Source organism: Xiphophorus maculatus, chromosome 4 (assembly GCF_002775205.1).
Source record: "Xiphophorus maculatus strain JP 163 A chromosome 4, X_maculatus-5.0-male, whole genome shotgun sequence".
NCBI lineage: Eukaryota > Metazoa > Chordata > Actinopteri > Cyprinodontiformes > Poeciliidae > Xiphophorus > Xiphophorus maculatus.
The window spans coordinates 23,948,201-23,966,605 of NC_036446.1; the positions used below are offsets into that span (position 1 = coordinate 23,948,201).

An 18,405-nucleotide genomic window follows, 5' to 3' on the forward strand; every position below is an offset into this window, starting at 1 on the left:
GCAGCAGAATCACAGAACAAGGAGCTGGAGGGCAAACTCGAGGGACTTCAGATGGACATCAACGACAGTCGGCAGAAACAAGGAAACATGAAGGGCGAGCTGAAGAAGTTCATGGATATTCTGGATGGAAAGCTGGATGAGCTGCACGAGTTCAGACAAGGACTCTCCAAACTCGGTGTTGACAACTGAGAGGAAGTGTGGCAGAGCTGAGAGGTTGAGAGGTCGGGCATGAAGGATTCACTAAAATGTCTCTTCAGGGCAGAAACTATGCTGCACCTACTCCCCCAAAGTGATGTCTTTTCTGAATCTATCAGCTTTGGCTTGTAATAAACACAACCTCGTGTGTGTGTGTGTGTGTGTGTGTGTGTGTGTGTGTGTGTGTGTGTGTGTGTGTGTGTGTGTGTGTGTGTGTGTGTGTGTGTGTGTGTGTGTGTGTGTGTGTGTGTGTGTGTGTGTGTGTGTGTGTGTGTGTGTGTGTGTGTGTGTGTGTGAGAGAGAGAGAGAGAGAGAGAGAGAGATGTTGGCAGACTTAAAACAAACAAAAAAAAGTAAAAAGAAGGCAAGCAAGTCCCACAAAATGGCTGCATTTTGTGTACTGGCTTTGTGAGACTACAGAGTCGCACTTCGAGCTTATTCATCCGCTTCTGTGGGGGGAAAAGCGGCTTTAAAAAGCTGGTGGTGGGTTCTTAGATTCTGTCCATCTGTCTCTTTTCTGAAGGCTGTAAAACTTCTACATGAGCCTGGTGAGCTTAAAGTAGAAGCGGGGACTTAAAAGGGCTAAAATGAACAAAAAATGAAAGCATTATTAAAGTAATTAGTGGAAATACCCGTTTCTCCCCCGACCCCTTCAGATTTAACGTTTAAGTCCCTCTACAGACTGTCCTTGCTGCTGCCTCTTATGTATCTCAGGTGTGTTTGAAGACAGTTTGTATATATTAAATTATATGCAGATATATAATAAATGGCCGCGACACAAAGTGCCTCCAGGTAAGTTTAATTCTCCCTGGAAAGGAAAACAGGCCAACTAATGACCATCACCATAATGACAACTTATTTCCATTAAATAACCTTAAGATGAAAACAAATCATCCTTAAAAAAAAAACAAAAAACTCTGGAAGTTTCTAGATGAGCCTTTTGATAATGTTTGCATAAAAGAAGGAAAACTCAGGACCTTTCCTTCGATAAGCATCTAACATGATAGTAACCCCAATCCCACCCCGAGTGTTGTGTTCAAGGACCGTTTTGTGTGCATTAGTGTTAACAGACCTGTGTGTGTCCAGGGTTGTTTGTGCTTCCTTCACATTAGTTTTTGTTATGGTGGTGGTTATTTTTATTTTCCTAGAGGAGGGGATATGGTGCTGCTTGACAGGTGAATAACTTTCACTGAAAACATTTGGTTGGAATGAGCCTTTCCACTAAAAACCCTGTCGACTTTGCTTTTAGTCTTACTTGTATGTTTATTTTTGGTGCCTCTCTACAACTATTGTTTCCAGACCAAGTTTATAAGTCTTGGATCTGCTTTCCACATGTAGGATAATGTGTGATGAGGACAAACTCTGCCGATTTAAAGGTTTTCATAAGAAAGGACTGTGTTGCAGCTGCTTTGGGGAAGTCCAATTTGAGACCATATGTTTGCAATCAAAGTGAAATATTTACCCTGTAATATTATTACACGAGACTATTTTTCATGACTCTTTTGATCTTGTCATAACACTGAGATATTTATCAAATGGACTTTTTTAAAAAACAAAAAAAAACAACACGTATGTCTTTTTTTTTGTTTGTTTTTCCCCCGGTTCGTAACTCACCTGAATCTGAACGATTCTTCCTGTTGAACCGACGCCTCTTGTGCACTTTTGTGATTCTTGTTCTACGCTGTACCCACTGAACTGACAAACTGGTAAAGTCTAGTTTCATTACAATGCTGAGTGAGTGTCTTTTTCTCCTGCTGTAAGGGATCCAGTGTGACGAGATGGGAGCGTTTTCTAACTCACACTCGCGTACGTGTCGGTGTGTGAAAGAAACGGTGAAATCGTTTTACAAATTGAAGCGGGTTTGGGTTTGTTTTTATTTAATTTTTTTCCTGGATGAGAAGTGCAGAGGAGGTGGAATAAACCCTCAGAGCCAACTGCTGTCGAGGCTCCACCGCCGCCCGTCTTCTCCTCTGTTGATGTACATGGAGCCAAACGTAGCGGCAATCATGACGGAGACGCACGTTGAGTAAAGCGAGCGGACATGTTGTCAGTGAGTGGCTCAGACGAAAGCTGCTGGTTTGAGGACCGACTGTGGAAGGGAAACACCTGAAACATCATCACGGTGGTACTGCAGCAGTGGATCAGAGAACATGTTGCCTTGGCAACTCGATCCCACTCAACTTTTTTTTTCTTTTTTTTTTTTTTGTAAATAAAACTGTGACCGATAGACTTATGAAACGTTCTACTTCAGATTTCATTTGCTCCTTCAGTGCGTCAAGTATCAGTAATGGGTGTGAAGTTAATCAATATGCAGATAAATTATCAATTTTATGCCCACGTTGTTTATCTGATGGAAAATTAATTTATGCAAGGAGGTTGTCAACGACAAATCTATTCTTTAGTCCTTTTAAAAAACTAGTCAGTGAAATGTAATAAATCTAGCATGGTAGTTCCACTTTAAATTGAATAAGCTTCCACAGTACAAAACCTTAACGCAAACTGATAGCCAAGTCATAAAACTCCATCAATTATGAAATGTGGCTGAACATTAGTTAATAAACTGGAGCCACATGGAGCCAGTCTGCCTTTTTGCTGACTGAAGCTGCCTTTTCCATTCCATGTGTTGCAAATAAGATATTTTGAATCACAGAATCTGTCACCTTTTTTTTTGTTTTTTAGATTTATCTTCTGATGCGACTGAAATCAAATAAAGAAAAAAATTGGGGGTTTTTTCACTCTACAACAAAAGCCCATTCTATTCCAGAGCTGAAGCAGCATTTCTCTCCTGTCTGCTGTTCGTGGCTGCAGACTTTCTGCGAGGCTTATTGTGTGACTGGTGATGAGTGGGCGAGTTGGTGAAACATCATTAAGACACTATGCTGCTCGGTACATGTGTGAGAGAGAAAGAGGAGGAGAGAGAGAGAGAGAGAGAGACCTGGCACTGCAGGCCACTACAACCAAGACTCACCGTTACTATAGTAACAGGCTGGGGGAATTTCATATTGATGCACAATTGGCTGGGCTTGTCAAAATACCTGCCATCCTCATCCCTGGAGGTGCCCGACCTGGATGTTCCCCCACAGGAAACGCACACACAGAGCCGCCTCCGAAGCAAAGAGGGAGGGAGGGAGGGGGCCGCCGCTAACAGCTGCTCTTTAACATCCACCCGGCTGAAATCAGCCACTCACAGCTGGCTGAAAGAGAGACAGAGAGAGAGAGAGACGGCTGCCTGGATGGACACCGCTCCATGACTCATGTTGGTGGGCGAAAAAAGTCTGCCGGAGAACAGTCAGCAGGGTTTACCCACACTGGCTCCACACTTCCTGTGCGCGGCGTTTAAAGAGCGGGGATGTCGACCCGGGCGCAGCACGTCTGAGCGCATGTCTGAATTCAAGCAAGCTCTGCAAAGGTTTCATATCTGGGTTTATTTTTCATAAAACAGTACACGTGTTTCCAGTGCAGCCACTGCCAGCTCAGTGAACAGATGTTTCATTTACTCTGAACCCTTTAATGCTGTTTGCCAGAAATCAATTCAAACCAAGGCTTAGGTGATGAGACGGGTCGTTATTGCACATATTTATTAAAGACAAAAGATATCCTGCATTCCTAATTGATCTCTTTACGTATGGCATGGTGAAGGAAAAATTAGCTGATTACTTGGAGACAGCAGCTGGTAGTACAAACAATGCCGAATGTTTTCCACACCACTGCTCTTCATAGCTTACAGTAAATACTCTGGTATACAGCGGCTGGATTATATCCGAGGAAACACGTAGTGATTCTTGAGAAGAGGGACAAAATGGGTTTAAATTTTCCCCCCAATTTTTTTTGTTATTCCTCCAGCTTATGTATACAAATATGACAAATAATGTTTTGGAAATGTAAAGATGGCAAGGTGCAGGCTCCCAATCGCAACATTTTTTTGAAAATTACATTTTTAATGGACCTGGCCCAGAACTTTGTCAACACCATCTGACAAAAATAAATATAAAATTATTATTTTTTTAATGACCCTATTAGTGATATTTTTACTCAGTTTTACAGACAAATGCTCCTCAAGAAACATTTAAAACAAAAAACAACATAAAGTCCATCTGACGGAGCTGATGCAGAACTGAACTTGGTGACAAACTAGTGAGTAAAAAGAAATACTTGATACATGTGAAGTAAAGCTATTTATGTAAAATACATTAAGATGAATTAACTGCACATTTAAGTGAGATTTGTCGACACTATCACTGAAAGAGTCAGACTGTCAGCTAAAAACGGACGGAGTTGACGAAATGCCAAACTACCTCAATTTATATGATGTTAGTGTGAAGGAGGCCATATTGTAGCTCATCAGGTCCATGGAATCGTTACAGTTTACTAAAATTAATCATTTATTTCACAAAATTTTGTAAATTGTCAGTTATGGTGTTGACACAAAGTGGTTGTCCCAACTTCTTTAGAAAAAACTAAACATAAGCTAACCAGCCTATTTTAGCAAAGGAAGAGAAAGGAAGACGTCATGGGGTCCTCAGAAGTTCTGATGCCCCCCAATAATGCCTGATTTTTTTTTTTACATTCTTTTTATGTCTGACTGTGTTGACAAAAACTTGGGAGAAAATTCAATTGAGTTGGAAAATATATAAAAATTATTTTAATTCAATTTATTGGTACTTTTATGATTATTTATTTGAATACTTATACTTAATTGTCATAATATATTCTTAGTATTCCTTTAATTGTTTTAAATGATTATAATGTATTGAGTTCTGCTCCAGGACAAGGGATTTTACAGACACCATCCACCTGCAGAGTTTAAAATAAAAAAATATTCAGCAAACACCAAGAAAACATACACTGTTGTTGACTAAACTAACATGGCCCAGGTTAGTTTAGTCAGATATTTGAACATTTTTTTATTTTGTGTAGATTTTATTCAAATTTGTGCTTTATCCATAGGACTTGTTTTGTCCCTCTCCTCAAGAATCACTGGTTTATTACATTCAAGATACTGAGTTAAGATTCAGAAATATGACAGAGGAATTAGTTTCTTCCTGTTGAGCAGCAGCTTCACTACAGGCCTCCAGGCAGACGGCTGTGTAAGTTTCAATCATTCACACGCTGCGCTTCAGTGCCACCGACCGCCTTTGCTTTATAATGCAGAACATCCCATTTGGCCATTCACTTTAAGAATCCTCCCAGAACTAGAAAAAAAAAGGTTTCAGAGGAGATTAAATCCCGATTCTGTCACTTACTACTTAGCTGGATCGGAGCCTTTTTGGATCTCTTACATCTCGGTGCTGCTTTAGGAGGACCAATGGGATTAGTGTGCGACAGCTCCAACAAACTAAAGTGTTTAAGTCGGAGGAGGCGTAATCCCGTCCTCGTCAGAAGAAGAAGAAGCAGCAGCGTGTTTTTGGTTAAATCTGGTCATAGCACGAGCTTCGGCTCACAGCCGTGAAGGAGGGGATTTGGGGGGCGGGTTTGTGTCAGAGCGACTTCATCTGCAGGTTTGTGTTCTCAGCTGTCCCAGTCGGCGCTCTGCGAGTCGTCGCCTCGGTCCTCGTCGTCCGAGTCGGCCGCCACCTTCTTCATTCTCATCATGGCGGCTTTGATGCTGCGCTCCAGCTCGTTGTCCGCACCGCTCGGGACTTCCTCTCGCATGGGAACCACCTACAACATGAAGAGTGACAATGTAATTTTAGACCACAGGCTCCTTCAAAAAGTTAAAAAGTTTCTGAGACACTAATAGCGCAGAACCACTGTCGGTGTCATCTTTCACATATGTCTTTTAAACTCAGCGTGGCTTCATATTATAAATAAACCGATAACAACATCACCCCATGTTACTGTAAAACCAGAAACCGTAGTATTCACTACTGCTGCAACTTCCTGATTGGTCACCAGGCGCTCACATAATTAGACGTTGTGTAATAAACGCCACCTGAGGAGACTTAATAGATGTAATTGCTTTAGTCATAAGTTTATTCAGTCAGAAAATTAAAGTCTTAGAGTAGACTAATGTTTGTGTGAGTTTTGACTGTTTTCACTGGTGAAAAATATTGTGCTATAATTTGTATATTTATTCACTGCAAAGACAGCAAAATATTGCAGTAAAATCTGTGGTTGTTTATGAATTTAGAACATTAATCTCTAGAGAACCTAATTTTAAATACCTATGCTGATAATAAACTGTAAATGGATTTTTTAAATCTTCTTCTGACATAGGTAGACATTGCAACTGGACGACAAAACAAAAGCCACCATGCTGACAAGTGAGACTTTTCATTTGCTTAACGAAAGAGTCATTTTTTACAAAACAATCAAACATCAAAAATGAGCAAAAGCTTTCATGTTTAGCCTGATAATTAAAAGTTGAGTTGATAATTTTTGAAAACAAGTCAGACTGTTTTGGTTTTCCATTTTGGTCAATTTAACAATGCTCTCTCATAGAAAACAGCTGCTCTGTATCTGTATGTACAGTTTAACATGGCGTCAAATTTATCTGACTGATACGAAACATCAGCAGTGAAGTATCATTGGTGACTGTGCAAACATCTTAACCTTCTTCAGTTTGACTCCCTCTCGGATGGCGGACATCAGACTGCTCCTCGCGTCTAACCCAGAGTTGCTCGTAGCATCGGGAACCTTTCGCAGTTTAATCTGTCCGCGTTGCAGCGAGGCCAACACTTCATCCATAGTTCCTGCAGTAATGCCAGATGCAAAAAAAAAAAAAAAAAAAAAAAAAGAACCGAGAAATTATTTTGTTCAGGAATACATTCTGGATTAACTATTTTTTTATTTTGTTTTCTCTTCTGAAAAAATATGAACAGTCTTCTGTAAAAAAAAAAAAAAAAAAAAAAAAAAAAAAAAGAATCTAAGAAACATTGAAAACTGAAAGAAATCAAAGCGTTAAGAAATAATAAAAATGGTAAGAAACAAAACTTAAAACATTTGAAGAAGAGAGACATTAAAAACTGCTGAAAAAGATGTCTAAAAAATAACAACGGAGTCGTGTTGAAGTGGAGCTGAGGGTGTGAAGCAGCAAGACAGCAACTGAGGTAAAAGCCTTCGTCTGTCCTCATGGGAGACGTTGGGAATATAGGACAGAACACCATGTGCAAACACACTTTCCACTAGAACAAACAAACACAACTGTGCCAGCAGTGGGGAAATATTGCATCTCCTGCTCCCTGCCCACAGCGCTCTCAAACATCTTCTTGTGTTTGTACGTTTAATGCAAGCTGCCAAAAGTCTGAACTTTGCTGTACACTTTCGTCTCACCTATGTTTTGCTTGAGCGTGTTCTTGGCTGGAAAAGGAGGCTCCTCTTTTTCGCTGAGAGGCATCGGCGTGTCCTGAGGGGAAGGTGCAGCTCGGACAGGCGGAGGTGGCATGGCAGGAGGCGGTGGTGGAAGCGGTGGTGGAGGTGGAGGTGGAGGTGGAGGTGGCGGCGCAGTGGGGCACGTTAATGTTGGCGGAGGCGGTGCAGAGAAGATCTGAACAGGGATGTCTTTAGGCTGCTGCTTTTGGGGTGTTTTACTGCGTCTAGGAGCCGGGCGGATGGAGGACGGCTCGTCAGGAGAGGCAGACGGAGACAGGCTGATGATGGACAACGGCTGGGAGGGACAGGAGACTTCTGAGGGAGGCTTCCTGGACTGAGGCGTCTTCAGGATGTACTGTCCCTGTCGCTTCTATGAAGGAGGAGATGAAAAAAATCACATATTGAAATATAATGCAAAATCACAAAGAAAGAACTAAATTCCAACATGGGACAAATAATCTCTTTCTGCCTCTTTCTGTTAATTTTAATTAAAAAACCAAAAAAATTTAAATATAGCAAAGTACAGCAAAAACCTGGAGGACAACGAGTTGAAGCATCCATCTAAAGCTACGCAGAGAATGAAGAAAACAAGGTGGATGTTCTGGAGCGGCCCAGTCAAAGCTCAAGCCTCAGTCCTACAGAGAATTTGTGGCAGGATTTGACAACAGCTGATCACAGCCGACCCACATGCAGCTTGACATAGGTTGGATAGTTTACAAAGAAGAACGGAGTAAAACTGCAGCATGCAGACGTAGGGGTGCACCAGTGACCCCGATAAACTGACCCCGATTTCCTTCATTTTGGGATCTCGGTGACCGGCCGATACCAACCCGTGAACCAGATCTCATGCACCGATCTTATCTGCCTCAGCAAAGGTCTAAAAATCAGCCACTGTCCTGTTTTGCTTTGCTGGGAGAGAGGTTTGACAGACCGGCCCACCAGGTCATATCTGCAGTTAACAATAATCATCCCACTGTTATCAACTGAGCGACTTTTGGAGATCAGCCAGAAAACATCCATCGGTGCACCCCTGTCCAGATGTGCAGCTTGATTGTGGCTGATCCATACAGACACCCTGCTGGGATTGCAGCCAAAGGCGCTTCAACAAAACACTGACTTGAAGGAGCTGAATATTTACACCATCATTTATTTTATGTTACATTTATTTTGCCAAGATTTATTAATTTTCTTTTTGTAAAAGCAATAAAAAAAAGTTGGAAACGTTTTACAAAGCCATGACATTTTCATCTGGGCTTTTCCATTTTTTTTTATTTATTAGCATATTATAATTTCAGTAACATCTATAATTTTTACTATTCTCCTGTCATTTAACAAATGGAAATATTTTTGTAATCCTGACCAAAAAACAAAACCGGTGTGTTTTTAAACAGAAACTCAGGTAGCCTTTTTTATTTGATTTTTTTTTAATGAAGGAGGATGTGCAGGAGAAAGAAAGAAACAGAATGAGAAGCTGACCTCTCTGAAGGATCGTAATCTGCTCAGGGTCTTCTCTCGCTCCTGGTCCACCCACTCCTTCCTCCTCTGCTCCTCCTCTTTCCTCTTCTCCCGTTTCTGCAGACAACAGAGGGAGACACTGAGAGCCACTGAAGAGAGGAGAAAGAAACCTAAATCCAGTTACCTCAGTAGATAGAGCTGTGTGTATGAGGGTCTGTGTGGGCTGCCTGGTTGCTGTGGTGACGTACCAGGTGGACCTGATGATGCTGGTTGAAGACTATCGAGCTGTGCTTGGCCACATGCTGCTTCTGCTCCTGGGCGTCCATGCACTGATCCTGAAGACACACGCACAAAAGAAATCCATCAGCATAGGTCATTTTTATTTGAAGCCAGCTTTGTGTTTTATCAGATTAGTGGGTGTTTCTTCTGGGTCTAGAGGCCACAGGCAGTTTGTTAAATGATCCCTAAAACCACTTTTTTTAATGCAGCCCGAGGCCACGGATCAGTCGGAGTACATTAAAATACTTCAAGAGGTCACGATAATTTATGTTGAAGATGAATTGCTTTTAAAATGGGTGTTTCAAGAAGCCAGCGACCCCTAAACACACAAATAAGCAGCAGCATCTTGGTTTCAGACCAACAAGACGAATCCTAAGTAACAGCCGGTCCAATCTACAGACCTTAATCCAATAGAAACTGGTGGAGGAACATCAAACATGCCAAAACTAAAGCTAAATATTCTTCAGTGATTAAGGGCTATTCCTTTTGAACAGCTTGTCCTTTAATTTTCTTTACGTTACCTCGTGTGTGGATGTGGTGACATTCTCATTGGATTTGTGTGTGTAGAGTAGAATGGGACCGGATGACACGGTGGAAAAACGTATCACAACATAAGCGTTTCATGTCAGTTGATATTGATAATTATTGATTTCCTTTCCTCTTTGATCCACAGTTTTCACTTCACGTCATTGTTGTTTATTTTTAAGCAGTTATGAGGCACGGTGGCGAAACCTGGAACTGTTGCTGCGCAAGTTACTCAACAGGTTGTTGCTAGGTAACCAAAGAATGAGTGAGTTGATGCCGCCAACCTTGATTAGCTAGCCGTGAGAGGTTGAGGAGCTAAACCCTTTCCTCTGCACACATCTCCCAGGATGCTGTGCAGTTCTTGATCAGAGTTCAGTGAATATTCTACATACTGTATATTCTATCAGATGTATTGTCTATTGATATTGATTGTGTGTCCATTGTCCATATTTATTGTTATTGATTTACATTTCCTAAGGCTCGCAGCTGGTTACTGGAATTTGCTCCTATAGTAGAAATAAATTGTTCGATCGGTTTAGCTTAATAGCTTTGCAACATTAAGAATATCAACTGATTAGTTCAAATCTAAAATCACACATACTAAAAGCTGCAATCCATCCTCAAAATAAAAATTACACTGTTATGAGCTTTAAATATGTGTATTTGTACCCTAAAGACAAATTAACTTCTACCAAAATTCTTCTTTTTGAAAGGTGCATACGGGTCAAAATGAATAAAGCGGCTGAGGCGCGTTTTGCACCTTTTTGTTCCTCAGGTAAGCCCTCCGAGCACAGATGTTGCCCCTCTTGGTCTCCAGGGTCTGCAGGCGTCGTTTGAGCTGACGCATTAGTGGCGGTTCGGCCTGTTGAAACGCTGTGTGGACCATGCTGTGCAGCTCCTCTGGATCCTCACACACATCGTAGTACACCACCTCCTCCTTCAGCTCTGAAACAAAAATACATTCATACAACATCACTATGTACACTATGGATTTACTTGTAACAATATTCAAAATATGACATCATCAACATAAAACTGCTGACTAATGTAAACACTCAACTGTCAGTGTTTACATTAAATCCTCTGTAAAGTTAGACAATTAGTTTGCAAAATTCATTTTTGTTTGGCCCTTCTTTTCAGCAAGTAGCGAAGGTCACACTGCTATGTTTTAGTTTGGAAACTCTGGAGAGCATAAAAGGTTAAAAATACAGGTGGACACACACACACAGCATGTTAATACTGTACACACACCATGGTGGTAACACCCCATGTCCCTAAAGGAGCAATTAGAGAAATATTTACATGAACGGAGGGAACCATTTCCCCAGAGTGACCCCAAATCAAAGGGCCTTTTCAATGTTTGTGTCAAATTTAAATATGTATGACATCATTTAAATTCAGTTTTTTAAAAACATGCCTAGCTCTTTCCTGCAGCTCTTCCTATAAAAAGTCTGGAGATGCTAATGCTTAAAATAACTACTCCTGTTTTATTACCTAAAGTTGGCATCAGATTTGACAGAGTGTTATTTTATTGCTGTTTTACCAATAACTCAGGACCAACTTTGACCAGCTCCACATTAAAATGTGTGAAACGTCAACTCATCAAATCAGGACTACGTTATTAATGAATTATAGATTCTCTAAAGCACAGTGTTCTATCTGTGATGCTTTTATTTTGTTTGCATATACATTTTTCTGGGCTCAGTTTTGAGATTTTCAAATAATGGCAAATTATATTATTTTTTATCATACACATTTGGAAAATGATTTTAAAAATCTAAACACGTTTTGTTAACAGCAGAGTCAGTTTTAATCTTTAAAAATAATGAGAAGGAGCAGCATTTATTATTTTGTCAGTGACTTTCTACTTATGGCAGCAGTAAAAATCCACTCACCGTTTTTCACTCCCAGTAACTTAGATTGCGTACTTTACCCAAATGCAATGTGAAATATTTCCTAATTGTACAGGAAGAAGATAGTTTGAAGTACTAATTGGTCGTGTCACATGACAGACACGGTCCTGCTGACCTCAGTCTGTCAGCCTTTATTATGCAGCTTTTATGCTAATAATTTTAATATCCCACAAAGATGATATGATTAAATCTGAAATGCTGTTTCACTTGATGATTGCAATTACTCAGGAGAAAAACAAAATCTACAATTATTTTAGCTTGTTTTTATGTCTATGATCATTTTTATTATAAAACTCCATTCCGTCTCAGGACATACATGTTTCTGATGTTGGTATAAGGAATTACAAGAATAGACAACTTTTTAAGCTATACTGAATAGCAAACTGAACTTAATGAACTAATAAATTGAATCAATTAGAAAGCAAGGCACAATTTATTAAGTACTTTCCATGGTTAAATTAAAATAAAACAACCAAACAAAATTATTACATTGCATTGGCAAAGGATTGGAAAATGATGACTCCTGTTCACATCATTCCAGTTATTATTAATCAAAAGCAACTCCAAACAAATGGGTTTTGAGCCTTGATTTAAAGGAACTCAGTGTGTCACCATTTTTTTCCTGAAAGATATTTTAAAGTCTATTCTCTGGGCTACAGGGAACCAGTGTAAGGAATGTATAACTGAATTCAAATAACTTTTTTTTGTAAAGAATTGGTACTATAGAAATAAACTGAGACTGAATTGCATTAATTCCCTCAAAATGATTCCTTTGTTTGCTGTTATTTCTTTGTTTGCAGTTCACAATAGAGTGGGTCAATAAAACTAGGCTAAGCCTAAAACAAGGTGACAAACCCATTATTTAGTGGAAGTGCATTTAAATACAGATTGTTGCATTTCTATTCTATGAAACCTTTTCACTAGATTCAGCACATGCCTTTAATTTGTCGACGCAGGGTGTCTATCTGAGCCACCAGCAGCTGCTCCTCGTTCTTCAGGATCTCAAACTTGGCGTCATAAAGTTCCAGCTGGGTTTCATAGAACTGCAGTTCAAGCTGGTCCACTGTGTCACGTTTCTGACCGGCCTCAGACGCCGACCCCTCCGGTTCAGCTCTCCGGTTCTGGACTCTCCCTGACAAGTTCTCCAGCTGTAGAAAAGAAAAAAAAAAAACAACACCCTTGTCAAGTCAGGCTTTAAAAAGTGTGGAATATTTTCCTTTTTAAAATTCACACCCCGTTTGTACATGTGTGCTAAAAATACTTTGACACAACTGCATGTTTACATGTTTTCAACTGATGTAAAATTATGTGATGTAGAAACGTCTTCAGACAGTTTTCTTCTCTGCGACTCTTAATGAGGGGAGCTGGAATCAGCAGCTGCCTGCAGCGTTATGACAGTAAGGAAAAAACTGCTTGACATTCTTAATTATGAGCTGACACTTTATATTCAAACCCATGTCCCTAAATGGTCTCCGTCATAAAGAGCGCTGCGTGACGCCCAGTACTTTTGCAGAGTAAAATTATTTTTCTCCTTTTTCAGTTCAGACTGAGCGATCCCAAACTGAAAGAATTACTTTAACATTTGCAGTCAGAGTTTAACTAAAGCACAAATGGAGGAAAATTCACTTTAAAGGGTTTTGCTACCGCAGTCTTCCACAGTCAGTGTTTGGATCAGCGTCTCTCACCTTGTTGCTAAATTTGGCAAAGGGGGGAGTTGTGAAGGTGGAGGGACTTCTTCAATTTAATTGATCTAAATGTGGGTTATATTTGCAGCGAGCATCAAAAACCAAAACATGCAAATTACATAAAGAGGTCTTGATGTTTTCCGAGGGCGTCGTGCGCGCACACAGATACGCTCACTGTAAAAAAAAAAAAACAAAAAAAAACAGTCCAACGTGTCACGCTGTGAAATCTGCAGGCACACCGACGCATTCATCAGAGTCACGGTGTTACGGTGCCACCAGCACAAAATCCTGCATAGGTGCAGCTCGCTGATCTCATTAGAAACACTCTCACATAGCCGTCTATGCAAAAGATTCACATTGATTTCACAATGGTGGCCACTTCCAGCATCCTCAGGCCTGACATTTTAACAAGCTTAATCAGATGAATAATGCAGGTGAAGATGCTGAAAGTGTTCTCCTGTTGCCCCCCAAAAAAGGAGAAAAGACCAGCTCAAATGCACAGCATTGCAAATAATCTGCTGCAGTTTCCCACTCCATACTGTGATCCTGACATTAAAATTGCTCTACACCAGGCAGTCACAGAGCACACACAGGCGGTACGCTGTGAATATGTATACACACACAGACACACTGACTTATTTATGCATGGAAGCAGGTTTTTTTTTGGGGGGGGGGGGAGAGAATTCTTTGAGTTTTTAGAGAGAGCTTTATAAATAGATCAAAAGAAGCTCTGCAGCCAGAGATTCAGACTAGAATACAAAGCAACAAAAAAAAAGCCAGCAGTCTCTTTAAATCGCTGCAGAACTACAGCCACTACTAAAGCTGTTTTGCCTTGGTACAAAAAAAAACGTATTAAGTGCAGAAGGTTTTCACCAATTACAGAAGCCCTGAAGAAGCAGCTGAAGCCCCCATCAGACGTACCCGCTCTTTGATGGCGTCCTTCTTGCGGCTGAGGCACATCTCTGCCGCTCGCATGTGCTGCAAGGTTTCCTTAGCTAAAAGGAAGCGCAGCTTCTCCAGTCTGGGAGCTGCAGATGCCCAGGCAGCGGGTCCAAAACGTTTCTTATCCTCCTCCATCTGTTTTACCATGCCTGGACGTATAAAGACAAATCTGTCAAACTGCTGCATCTCTCTAAACCTTAACAGACCTTTTATGGTTACATGAGAATTATCGGCCAGTTGTAGGTCTTTTTGTTGCTCTTGTTTACCAGGGGTTTTTTTTCTGATGGCTCTTTGAAAATGATGTTGATGACATCCAGCTATGCCATCATTACTTTAGGACATCTCACCTGCTTTTAAAGTTTTATTGAACGACCTAGAAAAAAAAGTGGAAGTTTCTCCCACCTGAATTTCAAGCTGCTCCACAAACTGATCTATATTCTGCATGTAGCGTGAAAGCTGGAAAATAAGCTTCTGAAGTCAACTTTTTCAAATCCATGCAACAGATTAAAAAGAGTTCAAAGTTAAATCAGTTGGGTTTTTTTTTGTTTTGTTTCTTTTTTACTATTTACTGAATTGGTTACAAAGAAACCTCAAAGTAAAAAAATTCTTTTACCTTGATTACCAATGAATTCACACCTTTGGCGTTTAATGTTAGCATTTTGTTAAATTCTTTGAATAATTTTAAATTCTTCCAAAGACAGAGCATAGAAAATTGATTAATTTACATCTGAATTACAGCCATTTAATATAATATAAACGGAATGTTTTCTCATATAGCTAAAAAAGATGATTTTATGTGGGGTTTTTTAAACCAAACCCGCCACAGAAATGAGCCTGGCGACATGATCCATACAAAAACAAAAGAAAAGCAAACAACTTATACCAGCCAGGGCCTTTGAAGTCTGTGCAAAGTAGTTGACAGTGATGTCCTGAATGGAGGCGACAGCATCCTCTGCTTTCATTCTCCACTCTTCTGCCTCCTTCTCCAGAGCTGCAATCCTCTTGGGACCCAAGTCCTCAAACTCCAAGGACTTCTGCAGAAAAACAAAACAAAAAAAAGAAAAAGAAAACAAGTGGACCGTTTATGATCAGAATGTCGCCTCGTAGATCTGACCAACTCTGGGATTTAACTTAGACTTGAGATAAAGAGTCTTTAGAAAATGACTTGTTGTGTTTTGTTCAAGCTTCAACCTGACTCACAAGAATCTCCATCTTGTAAAGGCAGGCCAGTTCTCTCATGTCTCTAAAGGGCTGCAACAGGTACTGGAAGAAGCTAGTAGCAACAGTAACCAGGTCCTGATAGGCTTCATCTTCCTTCTCATAGATGCTCAGCAGTGCCACCATCCCATTAGTGGTACTGTGACTCTGCAGCAGCTGTAAAAATAAGAAAATAAAAAATAAGTGAAGATCAAAACAGCATCACCTCAGTTTATTCTCAGAGCCGCCTGTTATTTTCCTTGTATGACTTTTCACAGCTCAGATCGGATAGAATCCGATCGATACCAAACACACAGCGAGTCCTTCTAAACAGGCTGTGGGTGGTCTGGAGTTATAGCCTCGCAAAGCCATATCAATGTGGTCAAATAGAGATAATAAATCAATAATATAAATCCAGTGAAATTTACATATGAACAAATATTAACGTCTTTACAGGTTTAATAAGAGATGACCCATTGAAAATCACAGACAGGCAATGTCTGAGATGCTGACATTTTAACAGGGAATACAAGAAAAGCATGTTATAAATCAATAATTCAGTTTTTAATGGGGAAAATATGATAAAATAATAAACATAACACATTTAAAACGCCTATAAAATGTAGCACCACTTCGCATGATCGCTATTGAATTTGTTCACCCACTTTAAAAAAAGGGGGCTTTTATTCATGAAATCAATCACTGTAGTTTATAGATTTTTAATTATTGACATGAGATTGAAAAATTGTGTTTTCACTTTGGCATCAAGGACTTCCTTTTTGAAATTCTGGCAGCAAAGTCACAGCTGCGTCATGCTAGACCTGATTTTAGATCTTTCCACCACCACTGAGTGGCGCTCTTCATGCAGGCAACTGTTTCCACTTCAGGAACACACACAGCTTAGTGAGGTAAAAGTCTGCAATAATCCAGTGTATTTTGGGACTCAAATACTTACTCTAGGGTAGGTGTTTGAGTCAGGAAGATTACTCCTCAAATAAAAAATATATATTTTATTTCTTAAAATGTTAGGATTATAAACAATGGCCAGATGAGTTGTAGTTTGAGTTCATTTGCATAAATGCTGCTGGAAAAACGACTACCAGATATAACGCTGTATTTTATGAATTGTTACACTATTAAACCCCAGGTGTTGCAAATCTATATTCAATGAATTAACAAATATGTTTCTTAGGGTTGGGCATCATAATGGTGACGTATGTTTGGAAAGAATAAGTGTGTGTTCAAAACTAATCTTTTGGAGATGATACAGAGATGGAAATGTGATGGTTGCATCTGATTAAATATATCTTGAACATAATGGCATTTATTTATGGATAACATATTGGCTCTTTATGCCTTTTTCCATCTTCTTTTATTCATATTTATAATATATAGTTTTCATTTGATGCGTCATTCATCTTTATTACATGCATGTTTTGATTTCTTTGTATACGTGGATTATTTGTATTGTTGCCAACACCTGCTGTAAATTTCATGACAAAAGCCACACTGAAAGATATTTATGTTAGACCATTTGTGAGCTAAAATTGAAATGCAAATGCCTTCAATTTTGGGCCCAAAATGTTGCAAGAGAAAATGTGGAAACTTATTATTAGCCTGAAGAACCTTGAAGAGAACGCAGTATAATTTTTACATCCGATCCTTAAAAAACAAACAATAATCTGAAGATATAACATCAGGGTCGTAGAGAAAATACTAACAGTTAACATATGAAAACAGAAAGATGAACAGCAACATCTGAAATAGTAGAAATCACAGGAAATGTTCACAGAAAAGCATAACAAACTTCCAGTGAAAAGGTGCTTGTTAATTCTTATTAAAAGACAAAAATGTGACTGTTATCAAATGCTTCAGTATTTGCTGTTGTTGTGTGTTTCTTCCATGTAGAAACAATGGATTAAATCAGCCCTTAATGAAAACCTTTTGTGAGTCAGACTGAACTCTAGGACCCCGGACAGCCGTGTGGCCCCTCACCTCCTTCAGTTGGCCCTTGGCCCTTGACATCTCCTCCTGCATGGTCTTCTTTTTGAACTCCTGTAGATTTTCAAAGTACTCATCCACATCCCTCTCATCCTGGGTGAACAAAGTTTCTAGGACGATCTTTCTCCCGCACAGGTCAATGGCGGTGCTGAAGTATTTTTCCAGTTTCCTGCACGGCGTGTCAAAGTCTCTCTGGTCGTCATCCTCTGGACCGGACCTCCGATTCGACAGCAGCAAGTCCCAAATGTTACTTTCCCCAAAGTCGGACAAATCCGGGAAGCAGCCGCCCAGGACGTCCGCCACGCATGTGAACTGCTGGTGGACGTGTTTCAGGTCGTTCACGGAGAACAGTCCTGCCCAGCTCATCTGAGGCTGGCCACCGGCGGGGACCTCAGCCTTACGTTTCTGCCGCTGTAACGTCCGGTTGTGGCAGGTTACTGCGAACTTCGACTCGATAGCGTTCCACTGGACGATAAAACCCAACTTAAAGGGCTCACTCTCTTCAAATATGTTACTTTTAACTGCCACCCACCCCTCCAAGCTGTCCAACCGGTCAAACTCTACACTGTCCATGTTAAAAACGCAGCTTTCACTTTGGCCCCGGAGAAACTGTTGGCTGTGTTTACAACGTCCGCCATTTGTGTGACGTTGCTGCGTTCAAGTGCGTCACAAACACTCGGAAATTGTAAAAGCGTATTTTATCTGAGCTGAAAAACAATTTAAGCCAATTAAAATTAACACACTATCATCGTTTTTAATAATAAAAAACATCACTAAGACTAGGGAAAGCTACAGAGTCCGTCTGGTAACCTAGGATAAAAATTGTTTAATCGTGCCCATGAATGAAATAAGTCGTGCCGATGAAATATTAAGTCGTGGCCATTATTTTATATTTATCCATG

General features: G+C 40.1%; 2 protein-coding genes across 4 annotated transcripts in view; one reads left to right on the forward strand and one right to left on the reverse strand.

Moving 5' to 3' along the window:
• The window catches only part of homer2 (homer scaffolding protein 2), a 28,320-nt gene extending 27,927 nt beyond the window's left edge, over positions 1 to 393 (forward strand). For both annotated transcript variants that reach the window (XM_023332548.1, XM_005799729.2), the window contains exon 9: positions 1 to 393. In XM_023332548.1, coding sequence (XP_023188316.1) covers positions 1 to 189 — 189 coding nt within the window. In that variant the 3' untranslated portion in view covers positions 190 to 393.
• Positions 394 to 3,600: 3,207 nt separating this feature from the next.
• whamm (WAS protein homolog associated with actin, golgi membranes and microtubules) lies at positions 3,601 to 18,151 on the reverse strand. Of its 2 annotated transcripts, XR_002752663.1 has the most exons (12): positions 17,498 to 18,151; positions 15,506 to 15,679; positions 15,189 to 15,339; positions 14,285 to 14,454; positions 12,616 to 12,826; positions 10,526 to 10,710; positions 9,210 to 9,296; positions 8,983 to 9,078; positions 7,468 to 7,876; positions 6,748 to 6,887; positions 5,475 to 5,856; positions 3,601 to 5,387 (listed from the first exon to the last, which is right to left on the reverse strand). XR_002752663.1 is itself a non-coding variant. In XM_014469020.2 (11 exons), exons 1-11 carry the CDS (start codon positions 18,074 to 18,076, stop codon positions 5,704 to 5,706), a joined length of 2,355 nt encoding a protein of 784 aa, XP_014324506.1. In that variant the 5' UTR covers positions 18,077 to 18,151; the 3' UTR covers positions 3,601 to 5,703. The 2 variants fall into 2 exon arrangements, 1 of the variants encoding a protein (XP_014324506.1); XM_014469020.2 differs by having other exon boundaries at positions 3,601 to 5,856.
• Between the last annotated feature and the right edge of the window lie 254 nt (positions 18,152 to 18,405).

Bases quoted from the DNA above. Each gene is read 5' to 3' on its own strand.
- whamm (XM_014469020.2), bottom strand. From the start codon at position 18,076: ATGGACAGTGTAGAGTTTGACCGGTTGGACAGCTTGGAGGGGTGGGTG. The intron at 10,711-12,615 runs GCATGTGCTGAA...TTTTTGTTTCAG, and splicing joins CCTGCGTCGACAAATTAAAG to AGCTGAAGGAGGAGGTGGTG. The intron at 9,297-10,525 runs GTGCAAAACGCG...GTGTGTCTTCAG, and splicing joins CTTACCTGAGGAACAAAAAG to GATCAGTGCATGGACGCCCA.